We start from the raw sequence: 24,870 nt of genomic DNA, 5'->3' as shown, positions 1-24,870 counted from the left end.
TGTTGTAATAAATACTAACAAAGTACCTATTTGTATTTTCTTCCCATCCATCGCACCAAAAATGATTGTCTGTTGGATCTGTATGGTCGAAATGCCATAGCAGTATATCCGCCTTTTGTATGTATATTTTTACGCTGTGATAACGTTTTAATAAAGAAAATGTTTATGTTTCATTACTTTCGCAATTCCTCGACAAACCATGGCTTCATTATTTTCATTTATAAGCTATAGGTAGGTATATATTAACACATTCAATACCACTAAGTGCTACGGGTTACGCTCGTAGCGCGTAGCCACGGTTTCGTCGTATGTAGCGCGTAGTCGCTACGAACAGTGTACCCGACAGTCGGGTTCTTGGTGTTGAATGTGTTAAGGTACCCAGAATCCATAATTAATTAACGATTAAAGTTATTGACAAATAGAAAGTTAACAAAACATTTCAAAGGTGTCTGTTACTTTAAGAGTTCACTTCGTTAATTAACAGTTTTACGGGATTATACACAGCTATCCAGGAACTGGGCACGTGGCTTGCTACTGACAACAATCGGCTTGCGCTCTGATTGAGCCCAAAGGGGCTGCCGCGCGATAATTGCAAGTTGTGGGCAAAGACACGACACGTGCGGAATTGGATTTAGTATCGGTGAGAAGTCAACTGTTATTTGAAAATTTTGACTGATTTTTATGAGTTTTCAAGACTTAAGTTTTTTTAGTCTTGAGTCAACTTCTTTGAAAATTTTTAAATGCGACTCTATAGGATACGAGTTCTACAATATAGACCCTTGTCATCAATAAAAGAATTACCACGATAGTTTTTTTATATGAATATTAATTTTCAACAATTAAAACTATACAATTTGACCGGGCTTATTTTTTTAGCTACATACATAATTGTGTGAATCGTAGATCTTCTACGTGTGCTACGGCGTAGCAGTAGAGACTTGATAAATTATATTTTATATAGATCTCACGATTCTTAAATTCTCTTTCCTAATTTAAGAAGACTGGCTTTAATGTACTACATATAACAAATGATACAATGGTATAAATTCATATATCAACATACGTAAGTATACCTAGTTAATGTTCACAAGAATGCCGGGAGCAGGCCGGCGTTGGAGCCGCGAGCTTGCTAATGACTGTCACAATTTCGCAATTTCGCGGTCGCTTGTTCTAACGGCCGCAAAATGTTTACGTTGCTCTAAAACCATTTTATTTAGAACTTGTACGGTCAGCAGCTGAAGTTGTTAAGCGGGCGAGGTGTTCAAAATGATCTTGACGCCACATTAATGTTAAGAGAATAAGAGCGTGTCAAGGTAATTTTGAACACCTCGCCCGCTTAGCGACTTCTGCTGCTGACTGTACAAGTAAAAGGAGAATGAAATTCATTTAAAATCAACCACTTCGATAAATATTTAGTGACGAAAACGTGACACAGCTAGAATACTTTAAACCTACATATATACATTGTCGACATGTTGACCTACAGTGTCAATAGATTCGTCTTTTCAATATGGTTCTATGGCTCATTCTTGTAGAAAATGGCTAGTATAAACGCAGCCGCTTTATTCCCGTTATACTGCGGCCTATGATAGTCGTATAGGGTTTATCACGTCATTATGTGGGATGAGATGTCGAGGCGCAACGAGCTCGCGCCATGTCCTAACCTTTCTGAAATAGGAACTACGTTTCTTGTGCGTATTTATTTTAAAGTCAAGACATGTAGACATGTTACAGCTGACTCATTTCACAGAAATAATAAGTAATGTTGTTTTATAAAAGGTCTTTTCGTTCTGTATAAGTCCTGCCTTGTCTTATTAAGTCATTACACATGCCTTGTTACTTAAATAAAGAAAATTGGAGCTGAAAATGAAAACGTACTGAAAGTATTAAGGCATAATTATACAATACCTACGTAAAAGAAGGAAGATTATTACACAATTTTTTATACACTCTCGGCCCGATTCGAACTTTAAGACACGTCAATTAATAGATCTAGAAACGATATGGATTAGATATGTCAGAGTCAAACGTGACGTTTCTTCAAACAAAAACGTCACTTTTGACACTGATACATCTAATCCATATCGTTTCTAGATCTATTAATTGACGTATCTTAAAGTTCTAATCGTAGTTGTCTCTGCGTGCCCTCTACATATGGTACGTAAAAACTGAAGTAGTGAGTAGGTAGAGAGACCTACGATAGAGGCAAATTTTATTGGTATCAAACATAAAATAAAATAATTTTCATTTCAGTCAAAATTGAGTTGCTGCTTTTTGCTGAAATAAATTACCGGCCTAAATCAAAGTTAAATCTCAAATGTTCAAAATAGCAACAGTATAAATGTCTGTAATCCCTTCCATTAGTTAAAGTGACGGACTCTCCATTGTAATGTCGTCATGGCATTTTGTATCTTTAATTCGTGGAAGCGAACCTTATCTTGATGAATAATTATAATTCATTAGTACGGCCCATTAATTATTCGAGTTCACCTAGCCGACGAGACGAGACGAGTCTACTCACTTGGGAGGCAGCGGGTTGATGAACTGCTCTATGAATTCCCGTTTCACTTCCAACATGATGTGGAACTCGGACGAGTCGAACGACCAGTCGGCGAAGTGAGCGAGCTTCTGCAAATGGCGACATCAAACAAATTTAATTATTCTCTTTCATTATAGCGCTAGTTAATCTATGTGGTTAATAGGGCGCGGAATTCATTAGTCATCGTCACCTTAATTATGACCGTAATAAAATCGCTTCAAGGCGACACCGCTTTCAGATGGGATTTTGCAAACACATGACATCTTCAAAACTAAAGTGCTTTAAGTGACAAACCGAGGAAGATTCAATCTCAGTTTAGAATCACGACTCATAGAGTTTAAAACGGTAGTCAATTGCTTTATGATTTAGTGTTTTTATTTTTTTATAGAGGGATAATGTTTAGCGCACCACAAAAGCGTCTAAGCTCGACATAAATAGTTACGCTAATTTAATTTTAGGATGGAATAGTTAATTATAGTGAAAGTTGTTATTTTCTGGTAGTTTATTAGGGCTACCACGACTTTTCTACTGACATATTTTGCTAGCGTGAGCGTTACTTACTTTCTAATACATCTCGCTATAGAAAGTAAGTTACGAAGACGTTAGCGAATATGTCTGACACTGATGGAAATGTTTGGCACTGATTGTTCATTACCTCAAAGAAGGGATCAAAGTCTTGATCACAAATGACGTCATCTCTGTCATGGTCGAGTAGCTCGGTGAAGAAGAGCGTCAGCTTGTCGGTCTGGACGGAGCTCAGCTGAGCCAGCGGCTGCTCGTCCTCCAGCTCCAGGCAGCCCAGGTCTTCGCTGAACCGGTTGACCCACGTCGCTGTACGAACAGACAATCTGTATAAGTACGAGTATGTTGGTTACTGTCACAAGCTGAGTGGGTAGCTGCCCTGTTATTGAGATAATTGTATATTTATTTTTCCTTATTATTAAGAGCGTGAATGTAGCGGCATAATTAGATGGTTTACACGACCTCTATGGTATGTTATACATCATAACCCGTAATTATACATATAAGAATTTTATGTTTTCGATTTTTTTTCCGTATGGAGCTGGTATCTGGTATTTTTTTTTATTGGGTTAAAAATTAGACAGGTAGGTAGTTAAATACTTGTAGTCCTTTGATGTTTGGACGAAATTTAATTTAACGGCCATGTCAAATGATAAAAGTTGCAAACGCGCAAAGGTTTGAAATTTTAATTGAAAGGGAAATCTCTATCGGTTAAATTACCTATTTAGGCGCTGCGCTGTGACGCTCAATATGGGCATTGAGACCCTTGTTATGGCTCCTCTTCACGTTGGGCCAACGCCAACGCCAACGAGGGACGCAGCCATGCGGTAGAATGAGATAGCAATATCACTTGCTCCCTCTAACGCATAAATGCGTCCCTCGTTGGCGTTGGCGTTGGCCCAACGTGAAGAGGAGTCTTTAGACCCGTCGCAGTTTTGCCAACAAGTTTGTTATGATCACATGCTATGGCTATGCTATGCTATGGAGTTCGGGTACATTTAAATTATGGTATAAATGTATATGTCTTATGGTATAAATGTATGTATATGGTTTAGGTATTTACTACCTCCGTAGTTCACCATATTTTTTTACTTATCTATATATTTTTTCATCCCTTATACAACTACGAGGTCTACGAGTATAAGTATGAAAGTGAACAATGTAGGCTTTAAAAGTAGGTAGATGTAAGTATATGCGTGCATATTAGACGAACACTCTACGTCTGCATCAAGTATGTAGATGTGTGGATTGTCTCCGCGGAGTCCTCAAGCATGTTTTGTGAAGGACTGCCCAAGTAATGGGTATATAACAACTGTCACTAAAGAAAATGACTGTTTTTGAATGAAATAGTTATATCTTGGTCACTGAGTCAGAAGGGGCCATATAGGAAATTTCAAAGGTCGAACTTAAAAATAGATACCTACTAATAAGTACCTAGCAAACTATACCTAGAGAATTACAAAAAACTGTAAATAGACATGAATTTGAGAAATGACTTTGAACGGAAGCCGTGGAATTTCTTGGGCAAAGTGTTGTGGATTATCTATTCAGAAAAGTGTAAGTCGCACTGGATAAGAAATAAAGCTGTTAGGTTGTTGTAGTTGTTGTTTAACCGCTTGTGCTAATATTGATACCCGAGCAAGCGAAAGATAATTGAACCACAAGCGTAGCGAGTGGTTCGAAAAATGGAATCTTGAGCGTTGCGAGGGTTTCAAAGCACGAGGTTTAAACAAAATTTGCCCCCGAGTGAAACATAAAATTTTTCACCACACCAACCCGAAGCAAATATTAAATGTAAAATATGAAACAAAATCAAACCAAATGAAATCCAAATGAATGTTATTGAATATTTATCATCCAAAATCATCATTTAAGAGTCAATTCTACCATGCAGCAAACATAATAAGAAAACAGCTCCAAATTTGCATTTGATTACTTTGCCTCACATGTGAATAAAATGCAACTTTGCTATCAGTTTTTGAAGTGCAAAGTAAGCCTTTCCGAGCTGGTGTGGCGAAAAGTATATTGTTTCATATCTTGGTAGATTCAAACTGGCTCACGTCGTACTGGTTCAAGTAGCGACGCTAACGTCGTCGTGTCGTGTCGTGTGCATCCAGTAACGATGTGCGGTGATGTTTATTCATGTTTCGACGGACAAGCTCGAGGTTTGACACAATTTGCGCATATCTATAGCCTGGCAAAACTGTTGCTTTTTGCAAACATCTGCAGCATTGAACTTTTTATGATACGTGACATTGCGACCACTTTGTAAAAAATGTGTTGCTATTAGAAATGACAGGCAAGTCACAGGAACACTTTGAAGTGGATAGTTTACGGCCAATTTCGTGATATGATGTTCGAGGTGTAAAAAAAACGAATATGAGGGGTAATTACTACCTCTAGTTGGGTGAATCAACTTTTTCTTGTCACTATTTGCCATGGTTACGGTCTCCTGGGTCACTCTTAAAATACTAGTTATTTCGTATTTAAATGAACCAAACTTGAATTTTTTGGTAGTTATAAGGCCTTTCCATAATGGGACATCTACTAAGCACGTTTGTAGAACATGGTACGGCAGCTCTTCTAAGAAACTATGCTACTATTGTCTCCTGGCTGATGGGACAGAATAACAACAAGAAATAGTTGATCGACCCAGTTACATTCTTATTAGGAGTAGCCAAGGAAAACTTTGCCACTTAATTATGATCCAGGTAATGAAAGGTACCTAAATTAAATTCAAAACAGCACAGTTTTACGCGAAAAGGGCGTGGAATTTACTTATTAAACACAGGGTTCGGTCCGCCCTAAGGGTGACCGAATTATTGCGACGCACTGCGCCACCATTGTGAGTTGTCTCAATCTGAATCAGAACAATCGAAATTTACACTAATATAGAGTACTTTACTTACCTTTAAAAGATTTTTCGAAGATATTGGTTGGCAGAATACCCGAACCAATTATTGGGCGAATGAAAAATGCTGGCGACAAGAACTTGTTTTAATTGCTATCGGATACCTATTTAAAATTCACTTCCACTTCCTTTAGTTACTTATACGCTTTCATTTTTATATAACGTACTTAAGAACTTGGGTAACTTAGGTGCTCCAGCGCCATCAGCAGTTAGAGGCATGTACCTGCACTCCTGCAGTTTTACAGAGTTTTGAATACCAGAATGTATGTTGTATTCCAAATTCATGAATGTGAATACGGTTGGATACTCAGTAAACAAAAATCACTACAAATTTCTAACCAAGCAGTACTAACACACAGCAGTAAATACACGGTGGCTAAAAAATAACTGCATTCCCGTTGCCAGGGAGGTTTTGGGATTATACTGAGCAGCTTTTACTATAGGACCAACAAAGAAATCGCGAAAAAAAAAATTACCCTCCCATAGAAAATGGACCAGCCAGAATGTAGGTAGGTTATGTTATGAAACAGCCAAATTATTTTTTGCGATTTCGGGGTTGATCCCATAGTAAAAGTTGCTCAGTATAATCCCAAAACTTCCCTGGCAACGGGAATGCAGTTATTTTTTAGCCACCCTGTAAAGGTAACTGATAAAAACAGTTACGCGCGCAAAAACGCAACATGACCACAATTTTTATTAACTCTCTCTGTTTATTCTATGTTGCCCGCAAGATATGGAATGAACTTAGCCCCATCAATAAATGTGTCCTTTTGAGTGTACTTAACTCACATGGCAATAAATCTTTCCATCGCTTACAAAACTCCACATTTCTGTTATAGCCAGTTAACTCTTTTCAATAACAACGTAATAATCGTTAAGCAAACGAACATTTCGCGTGCCAGAAATATTGTGGTTTCAACTGATCAAACGATCCAAGCACGTTAAGGCACGAACGAATAATTCCCATAATTGGCTGTGCGGTGAAATGTAAGACTTATCTAACTATTAGTGTACAGTCGACGTCAAAGATATGTTTACATGTTTCGCCTTATTACAAAGGAGTAAGGTGCAAAAGTGTAAACATATTTTTGACGTCGACGGTACAAACATCTATTTCAGTATGACATAAATTGTCCATATGGGTTTTAGATATATAAAAATAACCCCGCTGTCACTTCATAAGATAGCAGTACGATTTACTAGACCTACTTTTATCGACCGTGATTACCTTTTGTATGTGCATAATTGTTTTCCATCGTACGTACGCACTTGTCTTGATATTTCAGTCAGTCTCAGTGCAAAAAGTACTGAGTACTGAGGTTGACTGAAGTAGCATGACAAATACGAACGTTGCCGAGAAAATACGATGGAAAACAATTATGCAGTACATCTGTAACAACCTTTTATTTTCCATGCAAGTGAAAACACTTAGGACCATTAATGCAAATTTATTTGGCAAGCTTAAAATTCAGTTTCTTTTCAGCTTTAGAAAAGCGATGTTAGCAAATACTTATTGTTTACTTTGTAACCGAATTCAAGATTCATTCAAACTTTTCCAGCTATAAAGCTTGCGGCACAATTATATAATTTGTAGTCGTAAAACGGAGGAGTACGGGAACCGTCGTAAATTCGGGTCGAGACAGAGTTTCAATAAAGTTCCCGATGGAAAGGTGTGTGCATAATGTATCAAACCAAGGTTTCCGGACTACAATAAAAAAAAACAAATTTAGAAATATACCTGAGACACCTAACCAAAACAGAAACAAATGAAGCCCATAATTTATTTTTACTCTATATTATAGACACTAGTTAATATACTTTTTCACCACACCAACTGGTAAAGGCTCTCTTGATTGTTCAAAAACCGATTGCAAAGTTGCATTTTATTCACATGTGAGGCAAAGTTATCAAATGCAAATTTTGAGTTGTTTTCTTATGTTTGCTGGTTGAGTTGACTTTTAAATGATGATTTTTAACGATAAATATTTAATAACATTCATTTGGATTTGATTTGGTTTGTTTTTGTTGGATATTTTACAGTTAATATTTTCTTCGGGTTGGTGTGGTGAAAATTTTTGTGTTACACTCGGGGGCAAATTTTGTTTAACCCTCGTGCTTTATCTGTCTGCCTCGGGTATCAATATTAGCCCGAGCGGTTAAACAACAACTTTGCCCCCTTGTAAACAAATAACTTCAAGGTTAAATTCACCTCACTTACGTATTAGAAACGAGTTTTTTTGAAGTGAAAACTTCTTTAGCGGCGCTGAGCACTTTTTGAGGTGGGGAAAAAATGATAATCTCGATTCAGCGTAACGCGTAACGTAACGCTGACGTCATGTGTCACGGACAATGTTACGTATCATAATCAGGTCAATTATTTAAAACTGGACTTTTATATTAAGCAATAAAGCTCAATGTTCTAATCTTGTACGGGCTGGAATACGAGGATCTTACATAACTTTATATCACTCCAATATAATTCAATAAAGCTAGATCTTGATGAAATCGCTAATAAAAGTGAACTCTAGTACTGGCGAATAAAACTCAAAATATCATGACCAAATATATTTAGATGCGAGGTCTGCAAGGTAACTTTACAATTTCTATTCGAATTTTAAACAATTAACGCTACTATTTTAAGCTCACTGGCCAGCAATTTCGGAACTATAGTTTTTCAATAGAAAGGAGGATGGGTCAATTATACATAGTGCTGCAGACATTTTGGACGAGTCATTGTATTTTCACTTCTGTCGGCACTCCCGGAGTGCAACCCGTTGTTTTTTTTTATTTCTCATTTAATTTAATTTTACAAGAACGGTTACAGGATACCAATTTAATAATTGCGAGGAACCCTTCTTGTGGACCTAAGATGGTTGCGCTGATACTCGTATCTTATATACTGCCATCGTGACGTGGTCGTCATACCTATAATAAGTGCGAGAGTGAAACATGACACGATAGATGATAATATTGATAATTGATAAAACTACAGCCATTATATCCGTATAAAACTTGACTAAATGACATTTTGATACATTACACTCCTCAGAAAATACACATAGTTACACATAAATATGTTTTTTTTGTATGTGTGTACTGAGGCGTGCAATAAAAATATTTTTTATGAACGTTCTTACGTACTTAGATATATATCAAGTTATATATGCTTCTCTGCATTCGAGTGAGTTTAATTTCAAAACGCATATTTAATTTGGAAAAAGATAAAATCAACCGTTAGATAATTAAACTGTCAGATTCTATCTACACCTACTTTAAATAGAGCTATGTTAATCTATGTTCATCAAGTTTCGAGACATCTAATGGCACTACACTTACAAACTTACCTACCCACTTACTTTTTCGGGCTTTGAGCGTATTGGATTAATATTTCATAGGAGAACCCGACGAACCGAATGGCACGTCAATTCAGAATATTCTCTTATTCACGTGGAAATGAGAATAAAACATGGCTCACGTTTTATCGACGTTTCGACTATGTTGTCACATTTGATGGGGCCTTGCTTGCAAAAGCTGCAGTCTGAATTGTGAACTGGAGCAGTTATATGTACCTACATGGTTAGGTACCGTAGCGGCACTAAGTTTCTAATGGAAATATTTATTTACTTTAAAAAAAGGGGTAAATTTGTGGTTTTACTCCTAAAATATCAATTCGCCGGTTTCCACAGATTTTCGAATGACGAAATAGAGCGCTCGAAATTCAATAATAGACCCCATGGTGTGGTGAAAAAATATTAACTTAATTACCTTTTCGATGATTTCAAAACACTAGAGCTTATTGATAAAATTTATTCAAATACGCTACGTGCTAAGTATAAAACGTATCTTGTTAAGATTGACTGAAGGGAAAAAGGGATCTTGAGTCCTAAACCCTCGGTGTGATGGATGGAGATTGCTTTTGGGGCCTCGTGCTCTTCACTAGTTTTTTATTCTGTTTTGCTATTTTGGGCGCGGGCGCGGGCTGAGAGGTAACATTTCGTTCCAACATGCTCTTGAACTGGTAGAAGCCCATTTCCTTAACATTGCTCAATCGGGTGCTCCGACTGTTTGCATGAGCTTGCTTCAGCTCCGAAACAGTCTTTGCTTTGATATCGTTTCGTTTATTTTGCTTCGGTTTGGTATCTACTTTTTCCATATTATCTTTCTCTATTAGCTTTGGCTATATACGGCGGTCTATAAACGATTAGTTATTATAGTGGCATCAACAATATACCACTATGAAACCACATAGATTGTTTCTGTATATTAGACGTTTTCATACTGTCAATATTTTACTTTTTAATCTCGTCGGCTTGTAGTAGTCGGCTGAGGCTACGAGCACGAAAATACGAAAAGGTCGGTCGGTTCCCTGTCGTTTCAAATTTTAAATAGAAACCACCAAATAATAATCCAGTAACTTTGTCGAATTTTGTAACCTGGCTCTTTTGCGTCAAATCCGGTAGTTCTGATTTTTGCAGACATATCATATATGTCGGACCCTGACACCAGAAAGACGTATTGCAGCGTTATAGTTCATTATTTTAGACGCCTGTATAAAATCGATTAGCAATGTTGAGCTACGTATTATTTGGTTGTAACAAAATAAATAAAGTTGTGTAGAGAGTAACTCCGTCTATTGGCGCATTGTTGAAATAAAGTTGCGTAGAGAGTAACGCCATCTATTGGCGTGTTGTTGAACTGAGATGACAGGTTTTGGAACGTCGAGAGGTTTCTCTCGAGTGAGCGTAGGCACGAGTTGGCGTTTTTGTCGGTATGTTGGTAGACTGGTCGAGCAGGTTTGCCAACTTGACTTTGAGGCGGGAGCAGAGAGGTTCCGCCGCTGGTAGTTCTTCTTGATCGGACCGCGCTAGAGATCGGACGTACTCGTTAGCCAACCTCGTGCCTAACTCGCTACGTTCCTGAAGGTTTATACCTGAAGGATTATTCTGATAGCTTATAGAATCCCGCGTTCTTTAACCATTTAGCTAAGTGTTTTATTTCAAGTGTTATTTTGATTTCTTATGTTTCATTAGAAGCTTACTTTTGTGAAATAAAGAAATGATGTGTTATGTGTTGTTTTAACTTGTTTTGAAAAGATGTATCCCTCTGAGTTTGTTGCCGGTCCCATATAGGGCTAAATCTTCTCAGGTCAGATATGTAGGGTTGAAGCCGGCCTAGTTTGACTTGAATAAAGATTTAAACGGTTTCTTTTTACTTTCATATCGCTCCCTTGAGTTAAAAATAGCAATTAGTTCTTTTAAACATTTAGTACTGAAGTATAGTAGGCACTAGTATGGTTAACGAGTCCTAATGTTTATTTCAAGCACTGGTAGCATGGTAGCATACTGGTTTAGCTGTGAAGTAATACATCGAGATACTACCCCACGCGCCCACCGCCTTTGAGACCATCGGTCTTCGACATATATATAAAATTGAAAAACCAGAACGGGATAAAAAACGAGGGAAGAAGCGAGATGGCGCCTTACACATTTCTAAAAAAGTTTTTGACACGTTTCTCAAATACGACGCACGTATGATAAGAAAAAACTGTTCCAAATCTATTATCTAATTATGAGAATAGAACTATATAGAGCATAAAAACTATCGCTTTCGATGCGTATTTAATACTAGTTGTGCCCGCGGCTCCGCCCGCGTGGAATTCGGTCTGTATCAGTAAGCTGCTAATTTCTTATCCTAATTTCTCTCCCTCTCCCCTGAAGGCGGAACTTGAAGTAAAGTCGACAGATCGATATGCTAGAGGACTGTAGTCCAGATAAAATATTTTACAATTAGGTACCACTAAATAAAACCACACTCCAAAATCAATAGTTTTTTTCGCCCTTATTCTAATTTTACACGTGATTTAAACGACAGAGTAGTAGGTGTATATCGGACGATACAGTAAGGTACCTATACGCGCGCGAGCGAAAGCGAAGCGGCCTGCCTGGCTAGAGCGCCACTCACCGTGGTCTTCTTCGGACGCCAGAGGAAGACCACGTGCCCCTTGTAACCTCAATGCGTTGCGAGACTTTCGCGAATGATTTGATTTTTTTTGGGAAGGCATGGTAATGCGTATAAAATGCGAGTCCCAAATCGTTTGACTCCGCAAACGACCAGTGCCGGATCAAGATATTTTGATGGCCTAAGCATTTCTAGACCTTGGTGCCCCCTCTCCCTAGGCAAGGGTCATCAAGATTACATTGAATTTTTTTGGTAAATTAAGTGACGTTCATTGATGCATTACAGCTGAGAATGGAAATCAGTCACATCATTTTATCACAAAAATTGATAGTGCTGCAGCAGTAACGTTGCAACAGAGTACCTAATGCTGCTGTAGTCGCCACCCGAATGTGACCTTTATGATATCTTAGAATGTTATTGAAAACGCGAGCGAAGCGAGCGCGAAAATTTTTCGATATAAAAACGCAATTTGATAGACAGTTATACATTTTTACTTTTAGTATGGAAATCAGTCACATCATTTTTATCACGAAAATTGACAGTGCTGCAGCAGTAATGTTGCAACAGAGTACCTAATGCTGCTGCAGTCGCCACCCGAATGTCACCTTTATCATATCTTAGAATGTTATTGAAAACGCGAGCGAAGCGAGCGCGAAAATATTTCGATATAAAAACGCAATTTGATAGACAGCTGTACATTTTTACTTTTAGTATGGAAATCAGTCACATCATTATATCACGAAAATTGACAGTGCTGCAGCAGTAACGTTGCAACAGAGTACCTAATGCTGCTGCAGTCGCTACCCGATTGTCACCTTTATCATATCTTAGAATGTTATTGACAACGCGAGCGAAGCGAGCGCGAAAATATTTCGATATAAAAACGCAATTTGATAGACAGTTGTACATTTTTACTTTTAGTATGGAAATCAGTCACATCATTTTATCACGAAAATTGACAGTGCTGCAGCAGTAACGTTGCAGCAGAGTAGTGTTGCTGCAGTCGCCACCCGAATGTCACCTTAATCCTATCTTAGAATGTAATTGAAAACGCGAGCGAAGCGAGCTCGAAAAATTTTCGATATAAAAACGCAATTTGATAGACAGTTGTACATTTTTACTTTTAGTATGGAAATCAGTCACATCATTTTATCACGAAAATTGACAGTGCTGCAGCAGTAACGTTGCAACAGAGTAATGCTGCTGCAGTCGCCACCCGAATGTCACCTTTATCATACCTTAGAAAGTTATTGAAAGTTATTGAAAACGCGAGCGAAGCGAGCTCGAACATTTTTCGATATAAAAAACGCAATTTGATAGACAGTTGTACATTTTTACTTTTAGTCCCAACCAGGCGCCAATCCAGGATTTCATACAGAGAAGGGATGGGACAGTTTTGTATCAGCCTAGCTTCGCATAGGGCTCGATATTTATCGGTCTCAGCGAGGTTGTTTTCATACAGAAAAGATGCAAGAAAGCAGAGCTTGGAATTGACCAAGTGAATTGAATTGGCGAAGTGTGAGCAAGGCAGAAGGCCCAACTGCGAAAGAGGAAAGCTTGGATTTGGATCCACGCCCAAGTGTAACTAAGGCAGAAGATCAACTTTGCCGTAAGGCAAAAGGCCTCGCATAAGACCTAACGCCGAACTGCAAAAGAGTGGCTTGACATCGAATCTATGCATGTAATCACGACTTTTCTACTGCTCGCTCTTTGGCTTCACTCGAAAGCGCTACTTGATAGGATGCTTTTAGTTTTCGGCTTTCACGGGGCCCCTTATAACACTTTGACAGTTAGGTCTCAGGATCGCGGCTAAGGAGCAACTCGGCTTGGCCGACAAATCTGGCGTGCAAGAGAGCAAAATTTGCTATAAAATCGGTAACCTTTGTCGAAAAAATCGGCTGGCTGCAAGCCCGAAAGCAATATTTTTTTCCATGACTTTAAGGGCCTCCGCGTAAGGTCAAATCAAAAGCCTACGTTGGAGATGTTCTTACGTACCCTCACTCTCTTACTTGATCCCTACGACCCTTCGTTATTAGATGGGTACTTGTACACGTATAAAAGTTTCATGTAGGTACTTACTCCACGACGACTGCAATGCTGATGCAGCCTGCGCGTTTTTTTGCCTACGGTTTTGGTGCCCCCTAGACGTGGTGCCCTAAGCAAGTGCTTATTTTGCTTAAAAGGCTTAATCCGGCACTTCAAATGACAGAGGTCAATGTTTTTTTTTCAAAGTACCCACCTTCATGGCCATTATTAAGTGATTAAAGGAGGCGATACGTACGAATATGGATTTGATATGGATGCGATATAATTACGATTAGGTATTAATTCATGACGGAGAAAATTAATAATTTTAACACATTCGGTGCGGCAGCGCAAAACCCAAACTTACTGCCAGTGCTATACGAGTCATATACTTCCCGTATTGAGAAAGCCAGATTTGCGGCACGACCTACATTTTCCCGTACCATGTCCTGACTTTAAAGGTCCCTACAGACCTGGAATGTAATCGATTTGAAATAAAAGTAATTCTGATCAATAGACTATATCTTTGTGTATATACAGCTGCCGTCGCCCGCGGATCTATATAAAATAAAAAAAGATATAGGCGTTTTTCAAAACCCTTAATTTTATGGGAATATACTTCCCTTGCCGCACAGGCCGTATATAACACTAGTGATGTGATACAAAAAAATCGATAACGACTTTTATAATCGACAAAATATTTATTATCGTCATCGTGTCTGTACGTAATCAAAATAAACACTATTCATCCTCATATAATTATAAACAGTTTAGTTTAGTTTTATTTTAGAATAGTTTTGTATTTAGTTTAAAATTGTAATTTTAAGTTGTTTTTGGGCATGTTTTTGTACCATATACAGGATGATCATTCCAAATGGGTCAGTATGGAGAAGTCAGAAACTATAAGAGATAGCGAAATCTGTTCTTAGGAACCATGGCTTCGATTTTAGATTTAATAATAATGGCATTCAATTTTTTTTTTAATCTATCATACATAACCGGGATTCGAACCTGGTCAATATTCTTGTTGTTTGTTTGTATGGCAACTTTTAAACGATGCGTGATAGGTGGGGGGTGCTCGACCAAATATCATAGAGGGCCCCGAGACAAAACAAACTACATAAAAAATATATAATTATATATTAAAAAAAATATATATATAATTATATATTTTTTTCAAGTTGGTCCGAGCGCGCTGAGATTTGGCATGTGGCGAGCCTGGGGGCCCAAGATTACCATGTCAAAAAAAAAAAAATTTGGACAAATCCAAAATGGCGGCGGACACGGGCAAAGTCAAATTTCCAAGTAGGTTAAGCGAGCCCGAAGGGCGAACTTCAGGCCGGGAGGCCGAAGGCCGACCCCGGCGGAGGGCCGAAGGCCCGGAGCCTCCACCCCGACTCCCAAAACGCGAGGCCGAGGCCGAGTAAACGAAGGCCGAGCTCCGCGTAGGGCCGAAGGCCCGAAGCGTCACACGAAAGGGGCAAGTTGGAGCTTAAACACGACCCAACACTTTTCCTATTGGGAGTCGCGTTTTGGGAGTCGGGGTGGAGGCTCCGGGCCTTCGGCCCTCCGCCGGGGTCGGTCTTCGGCCTCCCGGCCTGAAACTAACCTACTTGGAAATTTGACTTTGCCCGTGTCCGCCGCCATTTTGGATTTTTCCAAATTTTTTTTTTGACATGGTAATCTTGGGCCCCCAGGCTCGCCGCATGCCAAATCTCAGCGCGCTCGGACCAACTTAAAAAAAAATAAAAAAAAAGTCGGCCATTTTGAATTTTTTTTAATGTAGTTTGTTTTGTCTCGGGGCCCTCTATGATATTTGGTCGAGCACCCCCCACCTATCACGCATCGTTTAAAAGTTGCCATACAAACAAACAACAAGAATATTGACCAGGTTCGAATCCCGGTTATGTATGATAGATTTAAAAAAAAATTGAATGCCATTATTATTAAATCTAAAATCGAAGCCATGGTTCCTAAGAACAGATTTCGCTATTTCTCATAGTTTCCGACTTCTCTATACTGACCCATTTGGATTGATCACCCTGTATATGAATAAAAGTAAATTATAAACAGGGGTCGGACTTTTAGAGTAGGTAATTTTCAATATAGATGTCAGCATAGTCTTGAATTGTCGCATTATAAAAATGTCGTATCGACGCGGAAGCGTGAACAATGCGCAGCACTATGACCAATCTGAGCGCTGCGTACCCACCTTTCGGTGCGGTACGGGGTGATGGAGTACGGACAAATAGTACCCGTGCCGCGCCAGAGAAAAAAAATACGTTTTTTCTTTTGAAATAGAATATACTTGAAGTAAGAATATCGGAAGTATAGTCATCTTTCTCTTACTCACACGGGAACATAGAAAAACTACCGCCGCACCGGGGGCAAGACAAGCGCAGATAGCTGCCGCACCGACGGAAAGTCAAATACGGCCAAATGCTTCCCGTAACACAGCGAATGTGTTAAGAGCGCTCTTACAAGAAAAGTCGAAATAATGCAAAATTGATGATACTAGTCGACGAAATTCAGGACTTTGCGCTCATTATTAGAAACAATGAGTACTTGCTCCAGTAAAAGCGTCTTCTTATCTTTAGAAATATCGTTGTAAATATTAGAAAAAGGACTTATTAAATTAGTAATGATTTTTTTTCTGATGGTCCTTTCCGAAAAACCCCGTGAAGCACTGAATGGCGAGCTCTTATTTGGAAATGTTGAGAAGTTTACTCTGCTAAACCTGGCTATTTTGTATTACTAATACCCTGTACTTTAGGCATATCAAACGATATTTTTCCTACATACCTCTGAGAAAGAGAAAATCAAAATAAAACGAACTCAATTTTCTCTCCGAAACAAGTGTCAATTCCTACGAAAATCTACTTAATATCGAAGTCATTTTCATACTCAAGCAATCTGCAACGTTTGCTTATACTGTTGGTATACATTAGTGTTTATGAAATTCTACTATAATTTTTTGGCAATTTTTTGAAAACTACTCTATATTACCGATGACGCGCGCTGCGCCAGCTCAGTGCCGCGGCAGAGCTTGTAGAGGCAGGACGTGTGTCGGTCGGCTCCGCACATTTTCAACGGCGACGACGAGGTTTTTTATCATTGTGTGCGGCGGGCGCCGTGTAAAACGCTATACTGTATGCGTGTAAACCGCCGTAGAGACTTTGATCCTAGCACTGTTTTTATAGTATTATAATTTATAATGGTACAGTTTAATAAACTACCGCACAGGATTAAAATATTTGAAACGACCTGACATTCTATATGTATTTATTTGACTCAAGATAGTACTCAGGGTCTGATGATGGAGCCGGAAGGTGGTCACCGGTACCAATCAACCATGTAACTAAACCACTTCGTGTTTAGGCTCGTTTTATTCATCTCAACAAGATCTTTGACACAAGATAGTACTCAGGGTTTGATGATGGAGCCGGAAGGTGGTCACCGGTACCAATCAACCATGCAACTAAACCACTTCGTGTTTGGGCTAGTTTGATTCGGCTCAACAAGATCTTTGACTTAAGATAGTACTCAGGGTCTGATGATGGAGCCGGAAGATGGTCACCAGTACCAAATTACCAATCAACCATGCAACTAAACCACTTTGTGTTTAGGCTCGTTTTATTCGTCTCAACAAGATCTTTGACACAAGATAGTACTCAGGGTCTGATGATGGAGCCGGAAGGTGGTCACCGGTACCAATCAACCATGCAACTAAACCACTTCGTGTTTGGGCTCGTTTGATTCGTCTCAACAAGATCTTTGACACAAGATAGTACTCAAGGTCTGATGATGGAGCCGGAAGGTGGTCACCGGTACCAATCAACCATGCAACTAAACCACTTCGTGTTTAGGCACGTTTTATTCATCTCAACAAGATCTTTGACACAAGGTAGTACTCAGGGTGTGATGATGGAGCGCGAAGGTGGCGACGGGTACCTGTCTATCATGTAACTGAACCACTTCATGTTTGGGCTCGTTTGATTCGTCTCAACAAGACCTTGGACACAAGATAGTACTCAGGATCTGATGATGGAGCTGGAAGGTGGCCACGGGTACCAGTCTACCATATATGTAACTGAACCACTTCGTGTTTGGGCTCGTTTGATTTGTCGCAACAAGATCTTTGACACAAGGTAGTACTGAGGGTCTGATGATGGAGCCGGAAGGTGGTCACCGGTACCAATCAACCATGCAACTAAACCACTTCATGTTTCGCTTCGTTCGATTCGTCGCAACAAGATCTTTGATACAAGTTAGTACTCAGGGTCTGATGATGGAGCTGGACTGTGGCCACGGGTACCAGTCTACCATGTAACTGAACCACTTCGTGTTTGGGGTCGTTTGATTCGTCGCAATAAGATCTTTGACACAAGATACTACTCAGGGTCTGATGATGGAGCTCGAAGGTGGCGACGGGTACCAGTCTATCACGTAACTGAACCACTTCGTGTTTGGGCTTCGTGTTTGGGCTTCGTGTTTGGTTTATCACCTAGTGTCAAAGATCTTGTTGAGACGAATCAAACGAGCCTAAACACGAAGTGGTTTAGTTGCATGGTTGATTGGTACCGGTGACCACCTTCCAGCTCCATCATCAGACTCTGAGTATCACCTAGTGTCAAAGATCTTGTTGAGACTAATCAAACGAGCCTAAACATGAAGTGGTTTAGTTGCATGGTTGATTGGTACCGGTGACCACCTTCCAGCTCCATCATCAGACTCTGAGTATCACCTAGTGTCAAAGATCTTGTTGAGACCAATCAAACGAGCCCAAACACGAAGTTGTTTAGTTACATGATAGACTGGTACCCTTGGCCACCTTCCAGCTCCATCATCAGACCCTGTGTATCTTCAGTGTCAAAGATCTTGTTGAGACGAATCAAACGAGCCCAAAAACGAAGTGGTTTAGTTACATGATAGACTGCTACCCGTGGCCACCTTCCAGCTCCATCATCAGACCCCTGTGTATCTTCAGTGTCAAAGATCTTGTTGAGACGAATCAAACGAGCATAATCATGTTACTACATGGTTGGTTGGTATCCGTGACCACCTTAATCATCATCATTATCATCAGATCCTCAGTACCAGTTAGTTTTTAAACCCTCGTTGATACAAACTTTACAACCTATAGGTACCAAATGCAATGACGAAACATGTAAATAAGCGAGTAGGTACCTATAATTTCTTTCGAGTAATATACCTTCCTAAGTTCGAGTATGGGGCTATTCATAAATTACGTCGTTTCAAATGGGAGGAGGGGGGAGGGGGGGTCTGGACATCGGATGATGGTAGCATGACGTAGGAGGAAACAGAGTCATCCGAAGCATGATTTTTGGAAGATTTTAGGGGCGGGGGGGTCAAAAATCGTCAAAAATAGATGACGTAATTTATGAACAGCCCCTATGTACATTTGCACTGCATTTAGTATTTTCGTACTTACCAAATAACAGTTTTAGGACTTTAAAAGTTAAGTACAGTTAGTGTTGTTATGGTTGATTTCAATATGCTTCGCGAAGGATCAAGAATGTTTAATCCGTCATTGTAGTGCGAGTGTGGCAGAAGGGATCGGCATACAGAGCTCGCACGGCCTGCCGCAGCGCGTAAAATACCTAAACTCGCTCAACGCCGAAATGTAATAGCGCTTTTAAATAATTATGCAATTATACGCGTGTTGATTATATGTGTGTTGATATGTGAGTTTATTTTACCACTACGTAACTATGTAAACTCATTTTTAGTTTTCTTGATTACTTAATGTTTACTCAGTTCCCCAAAAGATGGCACTGTGTAATGTATGGCAATTAATTTATTGTCGTTTAATTTTGTTGTATTATTAAATCAACACAATTATTCAATTAAATTGTGACGTCCCACGGTCAAAGGTACCTTATGGCGGGTATGGAGTTATGCATACCCCAGTAATCTACAATAAATAACCTATCGATAACACAAAAGATCAACCTTCTAGGTTGCGTAGTTACAGAGATATGATTTTTTGAAAATAATGTTGTGAAATGAGCAACTTTACGATAGAGAAGTTTTAAGTTTAGCCGCCTAAAAAACTATGTTCCTGAAGTAAGTTACATAGTTGACTACAAATAATAATGCCTTATATATCTGAGATTAAAAAAATATTGCGACTTGTTCTGTAATGCAAATAGAAACTTTTGATATCGACTGATTTATGTGTACTAACCAATCTCTTGAAAATAAAGTTTTATTTCATTTTCACGATTGATTGCAATGAGCTCTCAAAATTTAAATTTTATCTATTAGAAAACGACACTGACAGACAGTTTAAGCAAAAAACAATACCGATTTAGAGGTGAAAATGTATTTTCTGACTTTTTCATATAAAATCACAAAATTGAATATTTTTACTTTTAATGTGACACACAATCAATTTTTCTGAGCACATATGAAAGAAATTCTGTCATTCACATGAAATAAATCCTAAAACCCCAACTAAATACTATATTTAACCCCTTATGCCACTTTAAACTTACATAACAATAACAGTATTTGCTCCATACATTTACGAAAAGGTACCTTATGGAAATAAATCTAATAATACATCACTACAAAATATCAATCATATTATAGTTTATCTTTTATGAATAGAAAATATTAATTTACATTAAACTGCCCCCAATTTAATTAGTTCTTCGTCATAATAATCTTAAAAAAGACCAATAATTTGTATGTAATGAAAAGGTACCTTGTGGTCAAGTTACATGATGAGGCATGATGATGATGGAACAGTTAGGATAAACTAATAATATTTTGGGGTTAAGATGGTATAAATCGTCTATTTCTTATCAATAATATATTTCGGTTGCTATTGAAGATAAGCGGCATTGAGGTTCAATGACCTCAGATATTCCATAAGGTAATGCGTCGGGTATTGGCATTTTTCAGCAAACCAATGGCTGATTTACTGCATGCGACCAAACCAAATGAAGATTATTCTAGTTAAGAAAGACTTGACGAGAGTAACTTTGGTATAATAGCAGTCTACTTGGATTTGTGATGTCGGTCTATGTACGGTTATAATATTTGCGAGGCGCCCCAACCAGAACTGAAATTATCAAATTAGTTTTGCAGAATGCTAATACAGTTCTCTACCAAACTTCTTTTCCCGTATTGACTAGTTTTTTTGGGAATTTTCAATCTTTTTTCCATAAGGTACCTTTTCTACTAAACTCTGAGACGACATTACTAGGCTTATAACTAACTTATAACAAAAATAAAAACAGGTAAACAAACGTTACGCATTAAGGTTTCAGATCACACAATAAAAAAAAATTGAGCATTTTTTCACCTCTTTACAAAACATTTAATATCTCCGAAACTAGAAACCCTCATAAGGTACCTTTTCCCGTGGAACGTCACAATTTGTTGATATCCGTATCCCCTCTTCTAAACTTAGAGTTAATTTGGCAAAATCCTTCTTCAGTGGCTTATTCATTTCACAACGTATTAAATTCAGCGCCATCTGTTAGTTTACCAGGGTACTCAATAGTGGTAGCACATATTTGAAAAAAGTTTGCCCCTCCTTCCTAAGTAGCGCCATAAGATTCAGGGGCAAACTTAAGTCAATCGAATGTTATGGCTACCCCCCCTTTTAAGGGTTGAAGTTTTATAGCCTATAACCTGGCCGGGGATTTTCTCGACAGATTAGTAAAGTTTCCATGAAAATCCGTTCAGCCGTTTTCACGTGATGCGCGTTCAAATAAACAGACAAACAGACAAAAATTCTAAAAACTGTTGGAACGTGTTCTGTTATCTATTCTAAGTATCCCCAGCCAACTTTTTTTCGAATATCTTCCATGTACAGACTTTCGACCCTCTTCAGCTTTATTATATTTAGTATAGATAGATAGATATAATAAGCAAAATAAATTTTCATAACAATCTCTATTTTACGACGATCGGCCATCTCTCGGCAACTCTCGGTTGTTTTCGTTTCGGTGGTGCTACAGACTAGACCAAAATATTCGTTAGTTAAAGTAACCTAAATTATGTTTGTCATGTTGGTATACAGTTATTTCGGCGTTTTTTTACACGAAGTAAAATAAAAAGTGCTGTCAACCTCAACCTTAGTCTATAGCCCATACGAGTGACTTATGCCATATATGACATCAATCAAATTAATATTATCATATTATTTATAATTTGTATTTTGTTGTTTATTTCTTTTTCAGTTATATTATTTAGATTTACTTTCACGGCTTCGGCAATGATTGGCATGCCGGGGAACGGGCTGCCGAGATGGGCCAGAAATACAAAGTGGATAGTAAGTTATAAATTATAATGTAGGTAGATAAAGTGCATGTTCAGATATTTTTGAGCGACCTGATGAAAATAAGCAAATGTACAGTCAGCAGTCAGCCAAATATCGTAATATAACTTTGTTGCCATAGAAATAAGGATGTGTTACGATATAGTGGCGAAATATTGAGAGAAGTGGGCTAGTCTGTGGCCATGAGTAAGCCCATTCATAATAAATAAAAAAAAGACCAAAGCGGCAGCTTCAGTGGCTCGGACACTTGATAATGACACGGAGATAATGGGAGAGGACCGTGCCGTGAAGAGAGCGTACTTGGGACAACAAAATGGTAGAGAATGCCGTGTAGCATTAAGTCCGCCTTTTGTCACTGTATATTTTTTACTGTGCAATAAAGTTTAAATAAATAATAAAATGGGAGACGCCCGAGTGGACGTCCTAGGTACCGCTGAAACGACGTAGTTGCTCAAGACCTGCTCAACCTTGGCCATGGCGACTGGCGAGAGCTATTGCAAGACCGAGAAACATGGCGTGATCTGGTGTCAGAGGCTAGGACTCACTTTGGGTTGTTGCGTCACCGTAGCCGTAGTAAGTACCTAATGTTAATATCCAGAAAGGGAAATGGGGACTACCTACGTTTGTATTAAAAGGCGATTTATGGGCGGTGGTCGTCTATATTTGTCTTAAGGCGGAAATTAATCTAATAAATGTTTTTGCAACTAGGCTTATAAAAATAAATAATATTTTTTTTGTTGAAACAAGTTTTAAATGAATACCTACGTAGATGAAAAAATACCATCTTGCCTTTTCGCAATGAGAAATTTTCGAATTAAGTTATCCAAATAACGGCTACAAATAAGAAATCCCTATCACAGTTATAAACCCTGGTAGGGTTGAATACATAATAATATCGGTATTTAACTAAACTTAAGACAAACTCTTTATTTCATTTACGCGAGCGGAGCTGCGGGCCCGTCTAGTTTATGATGTTGGCCCAATGAATCATCCAAGTCTGTGACCTCGAGCTCCGAACGCCTTTGACCTTAGAAACAATTGTGCCAAGCGGCATCGCCTGAGACAACTGCACTGCACTTACTTAGCCTACGAATACAAGTTCTACAAAAAATTATAAACTTTGAAAGGCTTTATTTCGGAAACTACTAGATCTACAGAGACAAATTTTAGTCTCGTATTATAGCAAATTTAGTCCACTTTAAAAACGTCCTGAGAAGACCGTACTATCAAAAACTAGTCCTTTAGGGTTAGGAATAATCGCCCAAATCTTAAAATACTCCGAAAATTTCGCGGTTTTTTCAATTTTTGACAAAGTTGCGTTCGGAGCTCGAGGTCTCAAACTTGGATTATTCATTGGGCCAATATCATAAACAAGTCTGCAAAAAATCAGAACTACCGGATTTAACGCAAACGCTAAATGTATAAAATTACTGTAATGTAAGAGCTGCGTATTGTTACATACCCGTTTGTAACAATACGCAGCCTTGAATTGGGCACATTTTTTTCCACATCATAGGGTTAAAGCGAATAAAAATTATGCCTACGGGCGGAGCTACCCTAAAAAACTCATTTTTAGGGTTCCGTAGTCATCTAGGAACCCTTATAGTTTCGCCATGTCCGTCTGTTAGTGATAGAAAGCTGCAATTTGGCATGGATACATAAATCAATCATGGCGACAAAACGGTAAAATAAAAGCACAAAAAATTGTGTACCTCTCCTACATTTTTTAAAATTTTTTCTTCGTTTGAACCCTATTGTGTGTGATGTTGTTGGATAGCTCTTTTAAAACAAATAGAGGTTTTAAACGACCATTTTCGATATAGTGAATATTTTCAGGAATCGTGAAAGAAAAGCTTATTATTTCCAAAAAACTATAAGTACCTAGCAGACATGAGCGGTTAATTTTAAGTTATTGGAAAAAATATTTTCTTCTTAGTAAAAAGACGCACAAAGCGCTCCGAAGGTACTGCCTTTTACTTGTAATGTATATAATAGGTACTTACAAATAGCTCCCGTTCAGCCTAATATTGTGATAGAAGGGTAACTATGGAAAACTACACTGAGCATGGCCCGACATGCTCTTGGCCGGTTTTTATGTTACCACTTTGTCGGCTTGATCGATTTGTATACCCATTCCAAATTGCAGTTTTCTAGCACTAATGGTTAGTGAGACAAGCCGCGGACGGACAGACGGATAGACAAACAGACAGATAGACGGACATAGCGAAACTAGGTATAAGGGGTTCCTAGTTGACTACGGATCATTGAGTAGGTATAACACTATTAATGTAAAATAAAGATGCAAAAGGTTATCGGAAGAAAGACTTAAAGATTCACACCCCCTTATTCATAAACGCGGTACAAGCATCAATTAGCTAATAATCGTTTGTCCTTATCTGTCATTTTGACTTATGTATTTGTAAGAAAGGGATAGACCATAATTTAACTAAATCAGGTCCGTAAAGTTTTATGAATAAGGAGGTCAATTAGCAGTTATTGTGCATGTACATGCATTATTGTAATGCACAGCGCAGCCGAGAATCTTTTGTGATTCGCGGGAGGCTCGTTCACCATTCAATGCGCGGGAAGGCAATTTTACAC

The 24,870-nt window shown here is 38.6% G+C and overlaps 2 protein-coding genes across 3 annotated transcripts in view; both read right to left on the bottom strand.

The window, feature by feature from the left end:
* LOC134795598 (uncharacterized) overlaps positions 1–24,870 on the bottom strand; it is a 125,931-nt gene that overhangs the window by 8,137 nt on the left and 92,924 nt on the right. For both annotated transcript variants that reach the window (XM_063767506.1, XM_063767498.1), the window contains 2 exons: positions 3,195–3,370; positions 2,522–2,628 (listed from right to left, as the gene is read on the bottom strand). In XM_063767506.1, the coding sequence (XP_063623576.1) occupies positions 2,522–2,628; positions 3,195–3,370 (283 nt within the window). The remainder of the gene's footprint in view (positions 1–2,521; positions 2,629–3,194; positions 3,371–24,870) is intronic.
* The window catches only part of LOC134795819 (annexin B9-like), a 122,761-nt gene that overhangs the window by 78,780 nt on the left and 19,111 nt on the right, over positions 1–24,870 (bottom strand). The window lies entirely within an intron of this gene.

Source organism: Cydia splendana, chromosome 1, assembly GCF_910591565.1.
Source record: "Cydia splendana chromosome 1, ilCydSple1.2, whole genome shotgun sequence".
NCBI lineage: Eukaryota > Metazoa > Arthropoda > Insecta > Lepidoptera > Tortricidae > Cydia > Cydia splendana.
The sequence above is the reverse complement of the archived record's forward strand: the minus strand, read 5'-3'. Positions and strand labels throughout refer to the sequence as shown.